Source organism: Hippopotamus amphibius, chromosome 4 (assembly GCF_030028045.1).
Source record: "Hippopotamus amphibius kiboko isolate mHipAmp2 chromosome 4, mHipAmp2.hap2, whole genome shotgun sequence".
Taxonomy (NCBI): domain Eukaryota; kingdom Metazoa; phylum Chordata; class Mammalia; order Artiodactyla; family Hippopotamidae; genus Hippopotamus; species Hippopotamus amphibius.
In genome coordinates, this window is record NC_080189.1 from 118,832,853 (window position 1) to 118,856,744 (window position 23,892).

Sequence of the window (23,892 nt, forward strand, 5' to 3'; positions counted from 1 at the left end):
CCGCTCCCGGACCCTCTGTTCAGCTGTGGATCGACGTCCTGGTCCGGGAACGGTAAGCTGCGCTGCGGACCCTCCGTATGTTTCTCACTCCCTCCCGTCTGCCACAGCTCCGCCGCTTCACCCTCTTTGAGCCCTCGTAGATGCCTCCCTACCGGTCATGTCAGGCTCCTTGCGGTCCTTTCCGGCGTCCGAGGCCATCTGCTGGTGTTCAGCTGGTTCTCTGTGGGAATTATTGCGTCCTTCGGTGTATTCCCAATGCATCTGTGGAGAGGGATGCATTCCACGTCCCTCTACTTCGCCGCCATCTTTTTCCTCCCATTCCAGATTCTTGATCTATCCCTCCCCCACCCCCTCTCCCCTTTGGTAACCGTAAGTTTGTTTTCTACGTCTCTGAGCCTGTTTCTGTTTTATAAGTAAGTTCATTTGTGTCATAGTTTAGATTCCACATATAAGTGATATCATATGGTATTTGTCTTTCTCTTTCTGACTTACTTTGCTTAATACGATCATCTCTAGGTCCATCCATGTTGCTACAAATGGCGATTTAATGGTTTCTTAAATTTGGTGAAATATAGGTATAATTGCATACTTCATACATACTTACATTTTAGTTCAGTTTGCAGCACACACACACACACAAAAAACAGGCTGTATTGATTAAAAGAAAAAAACCCCCAGATTCTGGCAACAAAAGGGTAGTGGATTACTTCTTCAAAGTTTTTGACATGTTTTTGGAGAGGTAGAGAATCAACTCCTTAACTGAATCCATGTTGTAATAAGCCCTAGTGACTTGATGGAAACAATTTTGCAAAATTTGCAGTAAGTATCATATAAATTTGTGTTTATTAAAAACACCCTCAAGTTTATTAAATGTTCTGCATTTTACCCGTCAATTCCGTGGACTCCATACATCTTTATAAAGTTCTGTAGATAATGTTGTGCCAAGACCATGCAGATGACATTTTGATGTCAAAACAAAATAATGTAGCAGAAACCTATAGAAATAATGTTGCAGTGACAAAATGAAATGTCAGTGGAGGTCTATTGTAGCATAATGTCAAAACAAAATGTCAGCCAAAATCCATGGAGACACTATTATGATATCAAAATGAAACAATACCAGTGCCAGTCTGTAGAGACATTACGCTATGAGAAAAGACAAAACAGAATGATATCGTTGAGATCTGTGACTTCTGAGTCTCAATGTAGTTTCATGTCAGATAATTGGCTTGTGACAAACATGGGTTATAGCTCAGTATATATTTTCTAACTCCTTCTTTTGCAGCTCAAGAAAATATCCCAAACTGGTTCTTTAGTATGAATGCCTGTGTTAGAATATTGCTGATGCTAACATCTAAATCTGTGTCAGTGTCTGTGTCTATGTTCATTCTGGGCTTCTGTTGCTACCACATAATTAGTTCTATTTGGTCTTGGCTTAGCTTCCCTGCACACTAGTACTTGGACATCAGTTGAACATAAAAATACTGGAAAGACGGTGTTACAATCTGCTTGTAATGGATCATACTGGGTTTTAGCAGATGCTTTGCTCCATTTCTTTCTCCTCTGTCCTCAGGTTTGGTTGGCACTAACCCTGCCTCGGGGAGCCTTCAGGCATCAAGGCTGGTTTTGAAATGTACACCTGAATTCCCATGACCTTTGCCCTTTCCACTCATGGCAGCAGCACCTTGGCTCGATATTTACTCTACCTGTTTTCCAGCTCTTCAATATTAATTGAAAGGTCAAAAGTTCTGTGTTTATTGCAGAAAAACAAATCTTTATTAAAATCTGTAATCATGTGAAATTAGGATTGTGTCTCAAAAGAAAGTTATTTAAATTAGTAAAGTGTCAGATTAAAGTCTTTGAATAATATTTTAGACACAGAGAAGTGAAAACTTCACCCTATGAATCACTTTATAAAGGTCTAAATATTTTTATCCACATTTTAAGTGATTTGTGTCTGGAATTCAGTATTATTGATTTTTTTTCTGAAATTTGAAAATCCCTGAAACTGAGAAAGAAAAAGTCAAACTAGAGAAAAAAACTTTTTCTCTGAATATTGTGCCCAGAAAAGAAATAATGTTTTTTCTCATTTTTACTCAGCTACAGTATAATTTTAAAAATATTAAATATTTAAGTCTCATTAACTAGAAGCCAGTGAAGCAAACCCCCAGTTAGCCAATGTGTTTGCAAATTGCACACTTTTTAGGAGAAAAAGGTAGATGCCTACAGAAGTGCTACTGTTGGGAGTTTGTAAAAAGAAATGTCAAAAAAAAAGTGAAAGGGCTTTGGAGCAATATCTATAGTCAGTAGAATAAGATTCAGCTCAATTTCTTCCTTTTTTTCTACTCTGAGTAGTCAGTAATAAGAACTAAAGGTCATGAGAATCTTGAAACTTTTTAAGAAGTTAAATGATATTCATTATTCCTTCTTTCCAAGATGGAAGAGACTTTAGTGCTTTCTAGAAGGATTTTTGAACATGATTGAAGCAAACAGAAAGGGCTTTTGATAAACTTTTAGTTAGAGTATCAATTGGTTCTTCTACGACTCTGATTTTTCAGCATCTTATACTAGGTTTAATTTGCTTGTATTAACTCACATGTAGTAGCCACAGAATTATCTCCGAAAATGACATTAGCTTTGTGTGTGGTGGGGTCTCTGGAGTCTGGAACTGTATTCTCAAAGCATGCTCTGTATCTGGGGCAGGACTGCACTGTGGGAAAAGTCATGACACATCCTTTATCATGAGCACCAGTGGAATGATTTTAAGAGATCCAAATGGGAGCTGGTCACTATTTGGCAGGAGAATTAAGAGTGGAGGCCAGAAAATATTGAAGCAGAGGATTAAAAATTATAAATCATAACCACCACATTGACCAGCGGGAGTAAACTTGTGTAATAAACATAAAACCACACTGTGAATTTCATCACATGTCAAAGAAAGGAAAACTATTTTGAGTATTAACGTCAGAACGTGCTTTTTAGGGGGAGAAAGTTTGGACGACTTGGGTAAATCATTAAAATAGGATTTACTTATTTTTGGAGTTTTGTAGATTACAAATGCAATGCTTTAAAAATTTAGTCTCCAAGTTAACACATAAAAAATACAAACATATAGCATAAAAACGTATACTTTTAAAAAGTTATATGCATATATGTGTGTGTGTATATGTATATAGATATATGTAAAGTCCTAAAAAGTAATATAGAAATAATCCTAAAGTATATTGAGGAATGGTAGATATTATCCTGTTATGAAAAACAACTATATTATAATTTTAGAACATTGACTTCCATGCCTTACACACACAGGAAAAAAATAATAATGTAAGTATCCATGTACCTTGAAATATCAAATATTCTTGAAAAGATATTTGATCTACTTGAAAATAATTGAGAATTAAGAATAATACAAACTGGAAAGTCTAAACTTGACATAGAAAATAAAGCTACGTCTTCCCCTTTCCTTCTCAAAAATGACTCTAAAACAACAAAAAGAAAAAAAAATAAAACAGCAAAAAGAATAAGAAGCGGAAGTAGTATCTCTATTTTTTATGAAAATGGGTGTATCTTTTTATTACTGCATATGGTGACAGAATAACCCCAGGATGTCAAGAACCAAGTTGAAGCCCCTCACACCAAAGATTGGCAGGTTCTCTTCTGAAGAAACTGAATGGCCCCAGAGAAGGAACCCTCATACACTGACCTGTGAGAATCCCCAACCGTAAAAGTGGCTCCCTGCCCAGCCTTTCTGGAGTAATATCTACCGTTTCATAAGCTGCACCTATGCACATAATGACTACTCTGCCTTTTAATGCCTCATTCCTTTTTTTTTTTTTGTCACGTGGCATGCGGGATCTTCGTTCCCTGACCAGGGATCGAACCTGTGCCCCCTGCAGTGGAAGTGCAGAGTCTTAACCAGTGGACCACCAGGGAAGTCCCAATGCCTCATTCTTAAATAGAAGGTCAGGCAAGCATATCAGAGATCTGAGGAACGCCTTAATTATGGAAGACAGACCAAAACAATAACAAGAAACTTAAGAGAAGAACTTGGAAGAAACAACAATTACAGGGAAGAGAGTAGGAAATACTTAAAAACTGTTAGTGATACCCACCATGAAATAAGAGAAGATATTGCAACCATGAAAACATGACCAGGAAGGATTATTAGGAAATTATGAAAGAACTCCTGGAAAATAATACATATGATAGCAGTATGAAGAAATACAGTTGAAAGCTTGGTAGGGAATATAGAAGGAATTTCCTCAAAAGTAATAAAATAGGAGACATGAGACAAACATAGCAGGAAAGAAAGAGAAAGAAAATCAAAAGTTCATCTTGGGAGGTCCAACATTTAACATATATGCTTTCTAGAAAGATAATGATGGAGAGAGTGTTAGAGAAATAACATAAGAAATTTTCCCACAACTGGAGAATATAAGATTCTAGATCAAAGAATCACCCAGAGCCCAGAAAAATTGATTTAAAAAAAGGAGCAGTGGGAAGTTTCAGAATACCAGAAATAACAAGATGATCCTTTAAAAAAGTATACAATAAAGAGTTGGGAGTCAGAATGTTAGATGACTCAACAGTAACATTGGGAATTAGAAGGCAATGGGGCCCTACCTTCAAATACTGAAGGGTATTGTTTTCTAACCTGTAGCTCCATCCCTCACCAAACTGCCAATGAGTGGTGATAGTAGAATAAATATATTTTAAGCATGCAAAGATGTAACATTTTTTGTTTCCAGCACATCCTCTTTTAGACAGCTATAGAATGTGTGCTTTAACAAATCCCAGGCTGTTGATGGAGAGAGGGGCTGGGACTTCTGCTGTGCAGGGAACTAGGGAGCCAGTGCAGACTGGAGCGTATGGGATGAGCACGGGGACTGGAGAGCTCCAAGAAAAAAACTGGAGTTGATAAGCTGTGGTAGGTTTGATCCTATGGAAATTTGTATTAAAAAGCTGTAGAAAGGGAGAAAATATTTGCCATAAAAACCACACATATCTGATTTTTAAAAAATACACCCAGAACGTTTAAAACTCAACAATAAGAAAACCAACAATGTGATTAAAAAAAAAAAAGAGCCCAAGACCTTCACAGGCATCTCACCAAAAAAATATACAGAGATGGCTGATAAGCATGGGAAAAGATGTTCTACACCATGTGTCATTAGGGAAATGCACATTGTGAGATACCATCACATACCTATTAGAATGACTAAAATCCAAAACACTGACAACACCAAGTGCTGGTGAAGATGTGGAGCAATGAAAACTTATTCATTAGTGATGGGATGCAAAATGGTACTGGTACTTTGGAACACAGTTTGGCAATTTCTTACAAAGCTAAACATAAACATCCTTTTAGCATACAATGCAGCAATCGTGCTCCTTGGTATGTACCCCAAAGAGTCAAAAAATTGTGTCCACACAAAAACTTGCACACAAATGTTTACAGCAGCTTTATTCATAATTGCCAAAACTTGGAAGCAACCAAGATGTCCTTCAGTAGGTGAATGGATAAAGAAACTGTGATGCATCCAGACAATGGAAAATATTCAGGGCTAGAAAGAAATGAGCTGTCAAGCCATGATAAGACATGGAGGAAACCTAAAGGTGTACTACTCAGTGAAAGAAGACAGTTTGAAAAAGCTCATACTGTATGATTCCAACTTTATGACATTAAGGCAAAACTATGGAGACATCAAAAGATCAGGGGTTGACAGGGGAGGGGTGGTGGGAAGGGATGAATAAGCAGAGCACAGAGGATTTTTAGGGCAGTGAAACCACTCTGTATGATGCTATAATGATGCATCCGTGTCTTTATATATTTCTCCAAAGCCATAGAATGTGCAATGCCAAGAGTGAACACTGCTTGTAAACTATGGACTTTGGGTGATAATGATGTGTTGGTGTCGGTTCCTGAATTGTAGCAAATGTCCCACTTTGGTGAGGGATGTGGGTAGTGGGGGAGGCTGTGCCTGTCTGGGGGTAGGGTGTGGGGGTAGGGTGTGTAAGGGATAGCTCTGTACTTTCCTCCTGAAATTTTGCTCTGAACTGAAAACTACTCTAAAGTCTTTTTTAAAGGACTGTAGAGAGAGGCTCTAAGAAAACAAAGCGAAAGAAAAATCGTGACTATCATAGAAGAAAGGAAATGTCACCATAGTGCTGCACTTGAATTAGCAGTGAACAATATATAATGTAAACACTAAGAAAAAAAGTTATTGGAAAGTTGTGCTAGAGCTCTAATGGGAAGAATTGGGAGTGGGAATGGGGTTGTAGTGTATAAGAGAGCTTATGCTTCACCTACCTTCAGAGAAAGTTAACAGATGTCTTCCCTTCCTTTTCCTTCCCTTCCCTTTCCCCTCCCTTCCTTTCCTTTCCTTTTCTCCCAGTTCTGTTAAGATATAATTGACATACAGCGCTGAATAAGTTTAAGGTGTACAGCATAAGGATTAGACTTACATACATCATGAAATGATTAACACGATAAGTTTAGTGAAGAGCCATCGTCTCATACAGATGCAAAAGTAAAGAAATCGAAAAAACCAGATGTTTAAAATTAATGAATCAGAAGATAGTGGTAAAAATGTGTCATTCCAAAACATGGTTAAATACCACAGGTATTTGGCTAGATATGGATTATTGATAAATCCCTAGCCTTTGTTTTGTGTAATGAGTCATATTGATAATATTGATAAATTTAAATAATATTGAGTCCCGTATCAAAAATCACTAAGTGAAAGAAAGTCAGTCATGCAGAAATCATCAAGAGTGTATCACAAACTGGGAATTAGGATTGATCCATTCTGACTGTCTAAGGCTGAGTTAAAAAGAAAGATATAGAAAACAGCTAAAAGCCTTAAAAGTGGTTTTTTTGTTGTTGTTGAGGGGGATTGGGTAGTCAGAGGGACAAGATGTCATAAAAAAGGAGATTCTTTTAAGGCTTTTCGTTAGCATTGTAAAATATAAACTATACATAGGCGAGTATTACTATGAAAAAAATGTAATTTACAAAAGAATGATGTTTACCATTAATTCCAAACCAATATGGTTTGGAATCACACTTTCTGTGCTTTCTCATAGTAATTCAGCTAAACATGAAATGAGAAGTTAAGTTGATTGACATTCCTGTCTCATTTATTTCCAGATAAATAATTTGTAAATTAGGTCGTGGCCAAACCGTGAATAGAAGAAAAGCCTAGAAAATTATTAACTAATAATTATGAAATTAATTCAGAGGATAAATAGTAAAAAAAATTAATTACTAGTCAAGAAAAAGAGTCTAATGATCTTTAAAATGATTAAAAACAATAGATGCAGACTCTTCATTTGGGCCCATCCAATGTTCTGTTTTTTTTTACAAAATGAGTAAGTTTGTGTTTCTATTTTTATTCTAGGTATCAAAAACATTTCAGAGTTAGCCACTCATGAAACCTACAGGCACTGTATCTCCTGTTACATTATTTTCCACTTTAAGTCATTTCAGAAAAGCCATATGGAATTTAATCATTATTTGGAATTATGACATGAGTATTAAGCACTGAATGGCATTGGAATTTTTGTCTTAAAAAACCCATAGCTTAGTTTTGTATAGTATTTTGCAATTATGCTGTCATTAAAGACAGAGGATGCAAAAAACAAAGAAAATATTAGCCTTAAATTCTGTGTAATCATTTCATGATTAAAGAATTAAAGTAATGATTCTATAATTAGTTTCTACACTTGTATGATAAAACCTGTGTAATGTAAAAAAGAATCGTTTTATTTTGTCATCAAAACCCATCAGGTTTTGTAACTTAATTTCCATTGCTTTTTTACTTTAAAATTCCATAATGTATTCCTGATTTTCACTCTTCTTTTAGTTCTTCAAGGTTTTCACCTATAATATTAAAATCCATTCGCTCTTTATTCAGACACTCAAATGTATATTTCAGTTGAAGCACAGACTTTAACTGTAGGTCACAACTGACTAACCTTTGTATCCCCAGTGGTTTTATCGAATGAATAGTATAATCCCTAAACTTTCCTCGACTCTCTAACCCATTAGAATAACCTTACGTGTCCTTGCCATTTAATAGACAGTTCAAGAAAATCACACGATTTATGAAAAGTAAGTGCACTTTGGGCATTAACCCCAAATGATAACTGCTTCTTGCATTGTGCAAAGAAAAATGACATATGTGGTTTCTTATAGGCAGTAACATTTTATTTTCAAGAGTGCATTTAAATTCATAGGTATACCTGGAAAACATTTTCTCTCCCATCATGTATTCGTTTAAAGCCACACAGAGTTGCCTGCTAGGAAGACGCGTGGCTGCAGAGCTGTGCTTCTGTGCACGGCTCAGCCCCCGTCTCTCACAGGGGCTTGTGGAGGTTCAGTCTGGATTTCTCCACCATCCCTGGGGTTTTAGAGTCTAACATTCACCCTCACAGTCTTCAGAGACTGTTTCGAAAGGTTTATTAGAATATGATTTTGTTGGGCTTCCCCAGTGGTCCAGTGGATAAGACTCCATGCTCCCAGTGCAAGGGGCCCCGGTTCGATCCCTGGTCGGGGAACTAGATCCCACATGCATGCCGCAACTAAGAAGTCCGCATGTTACAACCTAGAGTCCGCATGCCACAACTAAGATCCAGTGCAGGCTAAACAAATAAATAAAATAAATATTAAGAAAAAAGGAATATGATCTCTTTGATAATAGTTTTATATGGACAGTTTTTGAAAGCTCGCTAAATAGTATGACTTTTGTGCTGAGCTTTACCATATATGCCTCCCTGGAGGTATGGCCAGAAGACTCAGCAGCCCTTTTGGGTAGAAATCAACGTGGATTATTGGTGTGAAATTTACTAGTCAGGAGGAGCCACCTCAGGCTCACAATGGAATGTCTTTTTTCGTGTTTTTATTGTTGGGTCCTGAAATTATGTGTGTCTCTGCGTGTTCTTTGTAGCTGGAGGAATTCCCCTCGAAAAAGTAAAGCTAAATTTTTCTCACTCCTGCCTGAGCCCAGGGACAGGCTAATAAGGAAGACTGATGACAGTAATAAAATGGGGCGAGGGGTACATTCCTGAGATTTTGCTGCTTATAAAATGATAGCCCTGTTGCCGAAGGACCACAGAGGGACTTGGACTGAGACCCCGTCCCAGGTCTTTCTGTTGGAGAGAGGGGACCCTCCCCAGGACTCATCACGTCAGAAGCAAATGTAGTATTAACAGCTTTGGTGACCACCTTTTCAACCCAGAGAACATAGCTGTATGTTTTTAATTTGTTATGATTTATGACCCTGAAATTGGTGTGAAATGGACAACAAATCATGGGTGTCAGAATCTGAAAATGAATTTTATCAGCTGAGGAAAGTGAGTGCCTCTGGGATTTGCATACGTTTCTCATAATTCTTTTCATATTACAGAGGATGAGTAACCCTGTGAAAATAAACTGAAAATGACACGATATTTCCTAAGTAGCTAATTTCACATGTACACATAGACATATATAAATATAGCCATTTAGCCTCACTTTAGACTTTCCCTATAATTCAAGGTAATTTGTACCTACCTGTAGAAATATTTGTCTGAAATCCTTAGGGTAAATATTAGGACCATTTGTTACATCTCACAAATATCTAGGATTATCTACAGAAAAATGCGAACGGTATAACAAGGTATTCACCAACTTTATTTTTTCACCTACAAACTTGGAAGAGAGAATTTATACCAATATAAAAATGGCTAAGATTGAAGAAAGATCTATCTCCCAATTTTTCAGATGTTATAAATACCTTTCAGCGTCTCAAAAAAGCTGCCCTTGTTAGAAACTAACTTTGCATGCATAATTAATCTGAGCACCACATTCCTCCTTCACAACCAGAAGAGAAATTGAATTCAGGTGTTTGCTGAACACATGGAGGATTTACTGTGAATTTATGACCTGTGGTTTGAGTGTAAAACCCCAAGATACTTGCTGATAAAACTTAATGAAGCTTGTGCAGAGGAGCTATTTTTATTTGTAGTTTGGTAATTGATACATTTCTTGGTTTAACCCCCCCACCCTTTTCCCCATTCCTCATAAATCTTCCAGTCTGAGAGGTAGAGCCATAGCAGAAAGCCAGTCTTCTCACGTCGCGCTAATATGTACCTAAGCTGAAGCTCAGAGTTGGCTTTGTCATGGTATTTTGGCCTGTTCCTTCCCTTTTAATTTAGCAATTTATGCCTCTTTGCCTGCACAGGTGACAGGAGGCAAACCATGGGCCATGGGAAGACGTGCTTCCAGGTCCTCTAAGAGAAGCAGAAGTTTACAGAGGAGTGATACCACTTTGCCTTAAGGAAGCAAAGATGGGGCACGACGTAGCTCATCTTTAAAATGAAGGCAACCGATTCATTGCCATTTAAAGGTTGTTTTGCTTTGTTTTGTTTTGTTTTTGCCCCTAGAGGAAGCACACCTTTGGGGACGGGAACCTGCCACACACACACCCTAGCAATCTCTCTCTCTGCTCTGTCCCTAGGATTTCACAAAGAATGCTCCTCATTTGAGCGCCAGGAAAGAGAACATATGACACGTGCTCCGTCTTACCATACGGGGTGTAATGGGTTTAATGAGAAACCTGTGTTTGCTCACTAATTTGCAGCAATTAAGAACTCAGTTCTGACATCTGTAGATTATAACTACTTGTCTGGCGATTACAAGATCAGGAATATTTTATGGAATTGCTAATCAGGAGAGAAAAATAAAACCGAGAAGAGCGTTGTTTACCTGCAGCCTTTGAATGGCGTTGGTTCCTGGTCCCTGAGCTAGCATCCCTTCTTAGTTCAGTAACATCCCCACCCCACCCCCGAACACTTTAGTCATCCCTGTTCAAGAACTTGTTTATATCCACTTTATCATGCTGACAATCTGTCTGCTTTGAAAGGATTACAACTCCCTACATCCACGCGTGACATCACAGTAAGACATTGCTTAATGATCTGAGACGCTTGTGGTCATCGCTGACTGCCTGTTTCCAAAGCTATGTGACAGGTCTGCCCTACATATGTTTTCTCCGGTGTCACTTTTGGCCTGCTCCAGTCTGGGTGTCTGTTTTAAGTGACATGCAGGAAATAGTTGAATTTGGGCTTGCCATTGGTACTAAAAAAAAGGGACCGAAAGCTTTTCCCTTCCTAGGATGTAAGAAGAATTAATCGGGCAAGGGAGGGAAATATGCTCTAATTTTTCTCCAGTGAAAATGTCTCCAAAAATATGAGGAGTCTTGCAGGATAGGTTGTTCCCATAATGTACTGGATCTTTAGTCTTTGCATCTGTGTCAATATCACGGAAATCAGTAAAAAGATACATTTCCCTAAATAAGTAGACTTAAACCAAGGAACTTTGCATGAAGGTTGTGTGGTTAGCTAAAGACATCGTCAAGGCTTGGAGAAGTCAGAAGTCAGCACAACAGGATCTGAGTATGAATGAACGAAGTCTTGGAAGCTTTAACTTACTATCTCCTTTCTAAGTGTGCTGGGACGCAGACCATAATGAGGTTTCAGCATCTTGATTGTGGAATCCCAGGATCTGAGGAGGATGGGTCTCTGAAGTGCTGGCAGGTGGAGGAGAAAGAGTTCTTTAAGCAGAGAAGTTGGCAGTTTCCCTCTCCAGTGTGCCCATGGTTATAACTGGTGGGGAGGTGATAGAAATATGTCATCAGGAAAAAGCTTTGAGTGTGGAGCTGCTTTATTTCCACCATCTCAGATATGATTCAGAAATTGGCTTCTGCATTTTTTTTAATTGGAAAAAAGAATAATGTCCTTTTGCATCCCCAGTAATTGGATGCCAAGTACAGGTGTGAAATTCACTAGCATTTGGAATAGAATTTTGTTCTTAGGCCAAAATGTAAATTGCTAGAGCTGAGAAGTATAGAGCAAAAATAAAGAGGCCGAAGGTATGAGCTGATATGGTTAACCAAAATCTTTACCATGTACCTATTCTTTTGTAAATTGGGGATTTGAAGGAGATCTGTTACCTGCTGAATCCTTGGCAAAGTAAGTAAAACCAGTTTTAACCAGGATTATCTCCTTGTGAGTTGTGTGCTGACCCAGATCCTAGCAGGTCACCAGTCTTGGCCAGAAAGACAAAAACTAGCATGAGTCCTTGAGTTCAGTTTTACCAAACAACCTGGTTGGCCTGTCTGTTCTTACCACACTCTGGGAAAACCCCCGATTGCTGCTTTGGCCTTTAGGAGGGCTGATTTGCAGAGATCACAGAGCCAGAGTGGGGTGTTTTGGTGAAGTGATTGGGGAGGTTGACAAAAGGAGTCCCCCTAAGCCATTAGATAGATTTCCACGGGGCGTTCTTGGCTGTACACTGCGGTTGAGGGAAAAGAGCGCTCCTTTGGTTTCAGGTGATAGGATCCGGCAGTTACCATCTTTCAGTGACGTCTTGTGCAATAGTATTTCCTTTGTGCAATTTTTCTCAGAAACCAGAACTTCAGAGTGACTAACCATATAAATGATAGTGGTAAAACTCATTCATCAAGTATGATTCCTCTCTTTTACTCTGCTCTTGTAACCAACAGGCTTTGCAACAGGCAGTATTTATTAGGTTGCAATTGTGGGCAAGGCATAGTTCTGTGAGCCCTTCTAGGCCACTTGATTTCATTTAATAAGTGTGTACAACCCCCTCACGTTGTTTAAGGTGACGTGGTGGTGATAGTGGTGGGGGATGTGTGTGTGCTGAAGGCAGGAAGGTTTAGGGAGTTTATGTTATCTTTTGTTGTCACCAGAGAGAAACACACCATGCAATCACCTTGCAAACCCCTGTGTGCATCACATCCCCTAACATCCTACCAGGCAAATCAAGTCACATGGCCAAGGCCATCATCGGTGGGTATCAGTTTTCTATTGCTGCATAGCAAGTTAACACAGACTTAGCAGCTTCAAACAGCACATGTTTGCTGTATCAGTTTCTGTGGGTCTGGAGTCTGGCAATGGCTCAGCAGAGTCCCCTGCTCAAGGTCTCATTCCCGTGCGACCAAAGTGTCAGCCGGGCTGGGTTCTCACTTGGAGGCTGTGCTCGGGAAGCACCACTTCCCTGCTCCTGGAGTTGTTGGCAACATTCTGTTCTTTGATGCTGTAGGATTCGTGCAGCTTTCTTTTCCAAAGACAGAAAGGAGAGAGACGAACTAGTAAGATGGACCCTGCGTTCTTATATAACCACATACATATAGTCATATCCATGTCTTGACCTTTGCTGCATTTTGACTGGATAGAAGGCAGTCACATTCCCTGCCCACACGCATGTGTTTGGGTTGCACAAAGGTGGGAATCCCAGAGGGATCGTGTATCCATCATAAATATTTGCTAACAATTTCCCTGCTGCGGGGATGTGACATACAAAACATACACATGTTACATGATTGTAGTGAAGGCCAAAACCTAAGAAAGAGAACTAACAAACACTGTAAAACAGTATTTGGGTCAGAGGACAAGGATTATGGAGGAATTGAAAGGGAAAGATGAACATGGGCTGCAGTAGTTAGGAAAGGCTTGAAGGAGGTAGAATTTGATTTCTTTGACTTCCTGGTAGAATTGGAAATATGGAAAGAAAAGGAGAGGGTCTTACGGAAAGAAAGATGTGAGCAAATTTACCTCCTCTCTTCCTTGGGAGCTTCTCTTCTCTTAGAGACTAGAATCTTCTCCCCCTTCTGAGCCCGTGGACCCACCCCCTCCCTCTGTCTTCCTCCTCTCTTCCCTTTCTCTTTCTCCTTCCTTCTGTGGTACCAGCATGGTACCTCCTTGTTCAGAGCAATGAGTGGTTATTCTCCCTCCATTGAATTCTGGTCTTAAAGCAATGCCCTCTATTCCAGAGTTCTGGATTTCCTTTGCATAATTAAACATGCAAATGTTAACGTATTTTTAGTCCACAAAGAATTCATCAGTCACGTCACAGATGCCTCTCTCTCAGCGTATGCTGGTCTGAAAAGATAGGTCAGAACTCAAGCCTGAAGGCCAGTATGCCCATGGTTAGGCAGATCAGGAGCAGAGGCAGGGCTACATGGGCAATGCCCAGTGGTCTTTTTTTTTTTAATGTTTGTTTCTTGGGCCTGTTGCTAGGGGTCTACTAGCCTTATCTCAGTGCAGGGAAAGTAAATAGCCTAGAAAAGCAACATATAAAATAGGCAGCATCTTCAGAATATAAAGTAGATGTTAGAAGCTAGCAGGCAACAGACATATTTTTTTGTCTCACCTAGGATTGAAAAAATAAAATAAGCCAATACTTAAAATTAGCGTGGGGGGGGGGACTTCCCTGGCAGTCCAGAGGTTAAGACTCTGCGCTCCCGATGCAGGGGGCACGGGTTCGATTCCTGGTCAGGGAACTAGGTTCCTGCAAGCTGCTTGGCACAGCAAGGGGGGAAAAAAAGGGCTTATTTAAAAAAATTAGAGTAGGTGACAGTAATTCTGACTTCTCTCAAAAAAAAAAAAAAATTAGAAGGCAACATCAGACCCACATCCCTTCAGGGCAATAATATACTGGAACCAAGTAAGAGCCTCCCTTTCTAGACCAAGCATATTTCTCCCAATTGTCACAGAACGTACTTGGTGCTTCGAGCGCAGTGGGTCTCTTTCACTCTTTAGTTAACTGCCCTGCAGGCATTGGAATTGGTCCCAACTATGAAGCCTGCAGGCATTGTTTCCAAAGCGTTGTCCATAGAGCACCTGCCACGCTTTCAAATGCATGCAGATTCCTGGGCCCTGCACTAGCCCCGGTTGACACAGAATATATCAAGATGAGTCTCAATCAGCACTTTTTAACAAGCACTTTGGATGATGAGATTCATACACAAGACGTGGCTAGTGGTGAGACCCACAGTTATGAAGTCTCTTTCCTCATTCAGGGCACCTGCGGAGCCTGTGCAGCACGGATGCAGGACGGGCTCCGATGCTTATCTACTTCTTGTGGTGGCAGTTCGCATGAATTGGTGTTTTCAGCTACTTTTGCTTGTGAAGCACATCTCAGGAGTCCAGTCTGAAGGTTTTGAAGCTTAGCACTCTGTGCGATCCACCTCTGATAGGCGAGAGTACATCCCCACGGTAATTGGATGGGAAAGATTTAAGTCCCGTCTAGGTCAGGGTTAGGTTGTACATGTGTGTTAGCGAGGGATCTCGATAGTGTGTGATCCAATGTACGCGTTCTTGACCCTGTCAGAAAAAATCCCAGATCGTTACTGGACCCAAACCCTCTTCATTTAGTTTAAAATACACACACACGGGACTGCCCTGGCGGTCCCAGTGGCTGAGACTTCACCTTCCAATTCAGGGAGTGCGGGTTCGATCCCTGGTCGAGGAGCTAAGCTCCTACATGCCTTTCAGCCAAAAAAAACCAAAACATAAAACAGAAACAATATTGTAACAAATTCAATAAAGACTTAAAAAAAATAAAATACACAGACGCACATGCGTGTGTGCACGTATATAAATACCAACGTGTAAGGAAGGCTAAATGCTAGTGTTGGACATAAACAGTGTGGATTTTTTTACACAAAAACCATCTCTGTCATTCCGCTCCTCCTCCCTCCTTTCTGAACACTGGCTGTAAATTATCATTTACTTACTCATTAAGAGTTTTATTGTCTCATTCACCCATCTGATCAACATAGGTAATATCTTTATTATATGTCTCAACAACAAAAATAATAATAATAATGAGAGACTTTAAGTTGTCAGGGAACCCAAGTGTAAGTTGGTTGGCGTCTGCAGGAATTCGTCACAAATGCTAATGAGTATTTCAAATTTTCTTTGGCCTGCTTGGCAGAAGAGGTAACCAAGAACTATAGAATTCCAGATGTGCGTTATTGGCCTTTAGATCCTGGCCCAAGAGGCGGAACTAAGCAGTTGCAGTGGTTCCGTCTCTAGAAGCCAAGATTTCACCTGCACACTGCCAGCTGTTGTTCCCCAAGGATGCTTGATGGGCTCCCAGTCTTCGGAAATCTCCATCCATCAGGAAACTACTGCAGCCTTCAACCCTCAGGTGCTCTGCTAGTCTTCAGCAGGTCAGTCTGCTTCCTCTAGAGCATATGAAGAGCGGAAGCAAGGAAAAGAGAGTGAGTCCGTGGTCTCGCCAGCTGCTCATATTTGGAAAAAGGTCAGAAGTGACTTCCAGAACTTGTCTTATACCGTGAGAAACATGAAGTTCACCAGGATCTAGAAATTAAAGACCTTGGGTCCACTTCCCTTGTTGGGAGACTGGGAATGTACATTGGTACAGCCACTATGGAGAACAGAATGGAGATTGCTTAGAAAACTAAAAATAAAACTATCATATAATCCAGCAATCCCACTGCTGGACATATACCCAGAAAAAAAACATGGTTCAAAAGGATACATGCACTGCAATGTTCATTGCAGCACTGTTTACGGTAGCCGAGACGTGGAAGCAACACAAGTGTCCGTCGACAGATGAATGGATAAAGAAGATGTGGTACATACATATAATGGAATACTACTCTGACATAGAATGAAATAACGCCATTTGCAGCAACATGGATGGACCTGGAGATGATCATACTAAGTGAAGTAACACAGACAGAGAAAGACAAAATATCATATGATATCACTTATAGGCGGAATTTTTTTTTAAAAATTTAAAACGATATAAAAACTTATTTACAGAGCAGAAACAGACTCACAGACTTAGAGAATGAATTTACAGTTACCAAGGGGGAAGGGTGGGGGAGGGATAGATTGGGAATTTGGGATTGGTATGTATACACGGCTATATTTAAAATAGATAACCAACAGGGACCTACTGCATAGCATGGTAAGGAACTCTGCTCAATATTCTGTGATAACATAAATGGGAAAAGAATTTGAAAAAGAATAGATACAAGTATACGTATAACTGAATCACTTTGTTAGGAGACTGCACATTCAAGTGATTGCAAATACTAAGAAGAGGTCCGTTTTCACCAGTGGTTTGGACTTCATGGACCTAATAATTATGGGGTTAAAACTGTCTGTGCTACATGAAAATAATGGGGAAATATTTCTACTTAGACTTGTAAAACACTTTGCCAGGCAAGCCTCCTACAGCCCTCCTATTAAAAGCTGTGAAGTATGCCAGGAACAAAAGAGTCACAGTTGGAAAGAGGGCAGTGAGATGAGTGAATGTTCACTTTCCTAGCCTTTGTCTTAAGAATCTGTCCACGTGCCTGCACCATCACAGTTTCACATGGAGAGTGAGGAGTTCTGTGGATTGGGCTTTCCATCCGGAAAATGTATTTGCTGGGACAAGATATGATACTGGGTATATGATTTAAAAGCCAGTAAGAATAACATCTTGCCAGGCTCAGGAGCGTGGAGGGGAAGTTTGAGGTGGTACCCACATGTGGACGGAAGCCTCATGCTGTCCACTAGCACATTTTACAGATTAACTTTCCATGTTCTCTGGCTGATCAGTTCCAAAGGTTTATCAGAAGAGGAACAAAATGAACACAAGTTTTCATTGACTGGGAAAATCATCAAATTGAATGAATCTACAGGATATTCCAAAAGCTCTCATGAAATTGATAGAAATATAAAGGTGACAGGAACCCATCCAGGACATGCAATGATGAAAGACGATCCCATATTCTTCGAAGATGTTCATGTTATGGTCCTGGATGTGATCATTTTCAATTTGAGATTTTCAAACCTTTGAATTCTTCAAAATATGTGAAGTTATACAAAGACATATGTTGGTTTGAGAATTTTATAGTCTCTCCTCTGACAGACTTTCTCTTTCCAGGCCACCTCTCACAAATGGCATTCCCTAGGGAGCTGTGCAGCCAAAAGAACTCAGATCCACTCTGAGTAACCAGGGCAACGTGTCTTCAACGCAGGGACCCATCCTCCTATTGGCTGACAGCTTCCCATTCTGCCAGCAGCTTGGAGGGGTATATGTGATAAATATAAGACTTGGTTCTTGTCCTCAAGAAGTCTGAAGTTTTGTTGGAAAACTGTATACCTAATGTGCTTGAACAACTGTCTGGATTGGATGTAATTTTGTGCTCAGGGAATGAAATCTACCAAAAGTGCCGTGAGATTTAAGATTGATTTAGTTTTGGTTATATCTATTACTCTTGCAAAGTACTGTTTTAAATGTGTGTGACTTAATAGAGGAGGGGCTTTGGCATCTGCTGTGTGTTTTACTAAGTGATACAACAGGGTATAGTGAGATGGGGCTGGGTTAGTGGCCAGAAGATTCTGGATTCTGGTCTCATGTCCCCCACTGGCCAGGGGAAGACTGGAGACTTCAAACAAGCTACTTGTCTTCTCTCAGTGGCAGTTTCTACCTGTGTGTGTGTGTGTGTGTGTATGTGTGTGTGTGTGATACTGACTTCTGTACCTATCATAAGCTTTCTGTGAGGATAAATCAGAATTCAAAGCTATAAAAAAGAAGGCATTAGTATCAACTCATTGGTTCAATCAAACTACCACCTGAAGTTGTTTTTGAAATGCTTTTCATGTGTGCTGTGAGCGTTGGATTTTGGGTATAGACCTCTGACAACTCACAAATAAGAACTTCATATAATGGCATTATGAAAGTAGTACTGCAGGTTTGTGAGGCTATATTGTATGATGTCATCTCACTTGATTGTTACGACGATGATATTTAGAGCAAAAAAGATTCTTACGTGCACTTCCTACATATAAAGAAGCTGCAGCCCAGAGGTATTGTGTCTTATTCTAAGAAGGTGGAGGAGCTAGGACTGGACCCTGGTATTTCTGACTTTTCATGCAATGTCCTTTCCAAAAACTTTTTGCAGCCAACACCTTGCCAGATAACAGAGAGGAAATGAGGCTTTTAAAGAGCTGTGTAAAAAAGGAATGTCTAAAAATACTGCTCGCCCTTTTGAATATCTGTCTGAAATCACCTCAATAAGTCTTAATCATAAGAACAAAATGAAAACATATTTTAAATGCCTCAATATTGTCTTACAATTTCACTTCCTCTCAAACAGCACCATTTCACAGCAAGCTGCCATTTTTTCCCTAGCAACTGCCATCCACAGATTGTATTTCTGAAGGGTGTTCATTGTTGCCCATTTTGTCTTTCAGCAGCAGATCAACCCCTAGCAACCATGATCGGATACAGCGTCTCCGGCAAGAATTTCAGCAAGCAAAGCAGGATGAAGATGTGGAAGATCGGCGACGTACCTACAGCTTTGAACAACCCTGGGTGAGTGTTCGGTGCCTCAGCACAGTTGTGGGAAGTCCTGCAACTTCCCTGCAGTACAAGCCACTAAGCTGTGACCTCGGACCTTTATGAAACGAGATGAGATGGAGCCAAGTTCCTTTGACCTTTAGCATATTGACCTTTTCCTCATTTCCATCTGGGTTTCATCATTGCTAATTTCATTTTATATCTTGTTGCACCATCTGTCTGTTGCGTAATAGGTTTCATTTGCCCGATGATGAGGCAGAGCGGGAGTATTCTGACTCTCAACTATGCATTTTTTTAAAGTTTAGTACCTATTTTTCTATACACATTTTTCTGAGAGCCAGATCCCCAGTAAATCAGTTCAGCACGTCTGTGGCGTATCTATGCTGCACAAAGTACAGCAGGTGGAGATTCTTGATGCTGTACTTGTTGAGCCCCTGCCAACATGTGTCTGCCTCTAGCCCAGTTCCCGTCCCTCCTTCCACCGCCTCCAGAGTGGTCTTTCTACAGCAAAGCTCTGAATGACTTCTCAGTGCCCCCAACATAAGTCCAGAGTCCACAGTGTGGTGGGCTAATTAACCTTCCCCAATCCAGCCCCAGATTTGGGCTCTGATCTTGGGTTTTGCCTTAGCAATGATGGCACTTCTGGGATTGGGAGGCATTGGAGCAGATTTGGGGGTGTAAGATGATGGGAATTGTGAAGACTCTTTTTGGAAACTGAGAGAGTCAGCTAGAGATGAGAAAATAGGCTGCCTGAGGCAGGAAAATCTGGCTGAAGGTATTTAGTAAGTCCAGTCAACATGGTAGTGTGACCAAAGCCATACTTTGAGGACTGGGACTAGAAAAAATAATTTTTTAAAAAATTTGTTTTATTGAAGTATATATTTCATTGATTTACAATGTTGTGTTAATTTCTGCTGTACAACAAAGTGACTCAGTTATACACACAGACAGTCTTTTTCATATTCTCTTCCATTGTGGTTTGTCACAGGATACTGAATAGAGTTCCCTGTGCTCTACAGTAGGACCTTGTTGTTTAGAAAAGTAATTTTTTAGATTAATTCTGTGATGAAGACTGGCAAGACAGATGTGACAGAAAGTCAAGGAGGGCAAGCCTGGTGAGGATACAGGTGAAGTACTGCCCTGTCTGGGCAGGGTGGTCAGTACAGCTCAGGGAGGTGTTGCCCTGATAGCCTGGGAGGATGCTGGGGGCGGGGGTGTTATAAAGCCTAGGAGGTTGTGGTCAAAGAGTGTATTTTTGGAGTCCAGGAACATCTGGATGATGTTGGGATCCAGGGCGTCCCATCCATGCATGTGAGTTCCTGAAGCAGAAGAGTGATTAGGGTCCAAAAACTGAATGTGTTCAGTTCAGCGTGTGTTGGGAGTGTGATTACACTTGATATTTGGGAGAGTAGGGGCCGTGGAAAACTGCTGTGAGAAATGCTGACAGAACTGAGTGTGGTTATATTGGAGGGAAGGGGAGATGAAGGTGGGAAGGTTCTAGGAGCCATCAGTGCTTGATTGAAAGTCTGAACAAAAATGGTATCAGGACAGAATGCCAGCCTGCTAGCTAGGTCAGAAAAAAATAATTGAAATTTTTTCTCGGGCCTCAGTTTTCTTATTTGTAAACCAAGGGGTTTAGAGTAGCTGACTGAGTGTCAGTTACTAAATGTTTTGTTAGAATTAACATTTAAGAGGAAGCTGGGCGAGTGGAGTAAAGCAGATGTTGGTAGATCTCCTCAGGTTGAATACAGAGGCCTCCGTGGACACAGGTAACTGCTCCATGGGTCAGTGCTTCTCCAGATGTGGTCCACGGACCAGCGCCTTCAGCTTCTCCTGGGGGCTTGTCACACATGCACATTTTTGGGTCCTGCCTCAGACCTACTGGATCTGAACTTCTGTGTGTGAGGCCCAGGAATCTGTATTTTAATAAGCCCCCCAAGGCATCCTGAAGGACGGTCAGCTCTGGGAAGCCTTGCTCCAGAGTTTAGAAAATCCAGCACCCTCAGTACACTCCACAGAAACCCAGAAACCCATCAAAGTTCTGATCTGGGGTTTGGTGATGAAGTTGGAGTTTGTGGAAGATTCATCTTGCAAATGAAAGAAGCAAAAGGAAAAATTGGAGAAGCCGTCTCAGTTTGAAGGACCTCACCTTGGTTCAAGTGAGGAAGATGGGGCCTTAGAACAGGCAATATGAGACAGGCATCCCAGAGGAAAAACTCAGGAAATCAATCCTAGCTGACTTTGGGAGGTTATAAAACATGTGCAACAGATTTCATACCTATGAGAATTGAATTGTCCTCTGCAACAATATCACTATTAATAATATTGAGTTTATTTTTCTAGATGATCAAGTAAACTGAGTCATTCCCTTGTAGCAGCAGGATGGAATTATGTTCATCTACTTCTATTGTTTGGCTTAATGACTCAACCTAGTCCTGCTAGGTTTCTTAAAGCAGACTTCTTTTGTGGTGTGGGGTAAACATCCTTAACTGTGTGTATTTGCACAAAGGTGCTGAAAGGAAGAATGAGACTAGTGACAACCTGAAGGGATAAACAGCCACTGCATATGGAAATGGTTCTCACATCCCCAGCTCTAGCAGCCCAGCCGCTGGAGGGCATCTTACTCCCCATCCAGCCCAGGAGGGGCAGCCTTGCGTCATTTACTTTATCTGGGAATGTGGATTTCCAACCAGCATGTTTTATTCTGTAATTAATTATTTAACTCATAAAATTTCTTGAGTGTCTATTATGTTCTGTCATTGCGTTTGGTTCTGGAAACAAAGAAAGAAAGCCCTTAGAACCCTACAGTTGATCTGATGCAAAGGAGGGGAATGCTTTGTACAGTCTTGATAGGGGGGTGCAGGGACGATTGAACACAGAGAGAGGAACCACACACCCAAATCAGTCATGGGTGGGCACAAAAAGCTTGAAAGAACACCTCTTTGAAGCTGGAAGATATTTTAAATATACAACTTTGAGAAACAAAGGAGCCTATCTTTGGAAACTAAGATTAACGGGAATTATTTCCGGTTAGTGACATTGGCTCCACCTGCAAGATCTCCAGGTTTATTGGAGGCTAAATGAGCATTTCCTGCTTCTTAGCTGTAGTTTTGCACTGGGAGATGTGGCACCGGTTTGGTATCCATTTGATTTCTTTATAAGTTTTTTTTTAATGCAGTGTGTGAATATTTTGACATATGTTTCTATGTTAGCTACCTAATATGAGCAATCACGTTGGGAAAAAGTGCTTGAGGATATCTTGTACATTAGGAAACTCAACTACTGAAGGTCATAGGCCTTGCGTATCAAAATGCCATAGCAACTTCAGATGGGCGACTTGGCTTGCATTGCCATTTCCTGTAATGACTGAGCGGGAAATTATTTGGATGACAGGCTGATTACTTTGGGAATGTAATAATTTCCTAAATTGTGGGTCGGAAGTTGATATTTATTTATTTATTTCATTTTCAAACAATTGGGATCTTGCTGTGTACTCTTCGTTCTACAGACCATGTAAATGAACCTGAAGTGACTGTCATTCTACTTAGTGTATTAATTTTCTTACCAATTCACATTGCTGCCTTATTAAGAGCTGCTCAGTTATTCAAAATGTAACCTGGTCTATGGTTTTTAGTATCTGTTTTACAAAATGAGCTCTGAGTATCTTGGAATCTTTGTTCTTTTTCCATATATATTCTGACCTGAGACAATCCCTGTGTTTGGAAAGGATGAGGCCATGATCTCACACACTGGAATCGTTTGGAATCAGTGTAAGGAACCACAGGCACATGTAATCAGTGTTAAGGAACCACGAGCACATCTTCAAGCTGTGTGTACAACTTAGACCGTATTAGCTGACATTGTCCCGTTTGTTAGAAATGCCCACACATGAAGTGCAGTCAGATGTATCATGTAGAAAAATATCCCAGCCAATGACTTTACATACAGAGATGCTGCAGAGAATTCCTCCAAGTGGCCCTTTTCAACTCATCCATTTTCAAAATGTTCTCTCTTCTCTAGCAGTACAGCATGCACCTGTTCTGGGCTTTTGTTCAAAATAACATTTGGGCCTGAGGGAGCTGATTTGTGGCACAAAAGGTCTTTAGATGAGTAGAGGCCCGGAAAATTTCCTTAGCTCCATAACTGAAGTGAATTCTTTCCCAAGTTGAGTAAAAGAAGAAAAAGCAGCTTCTTCCCCCGCGTAGTGCCAGGTGCAGCAGAAATAAAGCAGCAAGTTTTAAATCTTTCTTGAGATAATGGAACAATAGCTGAGGCTGGGGTTATTATCACAGAGCTCAGATATGGACAGGACTTAGTGCTGCTTTTAAAAGAATTAAATTGCAGGCTGCAGACCTAAGTACAGCATGCTGTTCAAACTTTGCAGATACCTGAGTGTTGCCCACAAGCCGACTCGCCGGCTGAGACGGTTGATGGATGGGATAATGGAGTCTTTAATAGCTGGGTTGCTAAATCCTTTCCATCCCGGGTGGGCAGTGACTGAAAGTAGTTAGCTCTTCAGATGGAAAATTGATCCTCCATGATGTGAATAGCCTCTTCTCCCCACGCTTTCTTCCTAGCTGTCTGTCCTTAAACAAATAAAAAAAAAAAAAAAATCTGCCCCTTTCTCCATTTTCTTGCCTTGGCCTTTTATTAATGGCTCCTCTTACCCTTTTAGGGTCTTGCCTGCTTTAGTTAGAGGGCCGGTCACACCACACAGCCAT

General features: G+C 40.4%; 1 protein-coding gene across 20 annotated transcripts in view; it reads left to right on the top strand.

Moving 5' to 3' along the window:
• PARD3 (par-3 family cell polarity regulator) overlaps positions 1-23,892 on the top strand; it is a 608,396-nt gene that overhangs the window by 569,672 nt on the left and 14,832 nt on the right. For 19 of the 20 annotated variants that reach the window (XM_057730270.1, XM_057730268.1, XM_057730263.1 and 16 more), the window contains one exon: positions 19,066-19,186. In XM_057730270.1, the coding sequence (XP_057586253.1) occupies positions 19,066-19,186 (121 nt within the window). The remainder of the gene's footprint in view (positions 1-19,065; positions 19,187-23,892) is intronic. The other variant, XM_057730264.1, reaches the window with a different exon arrangement.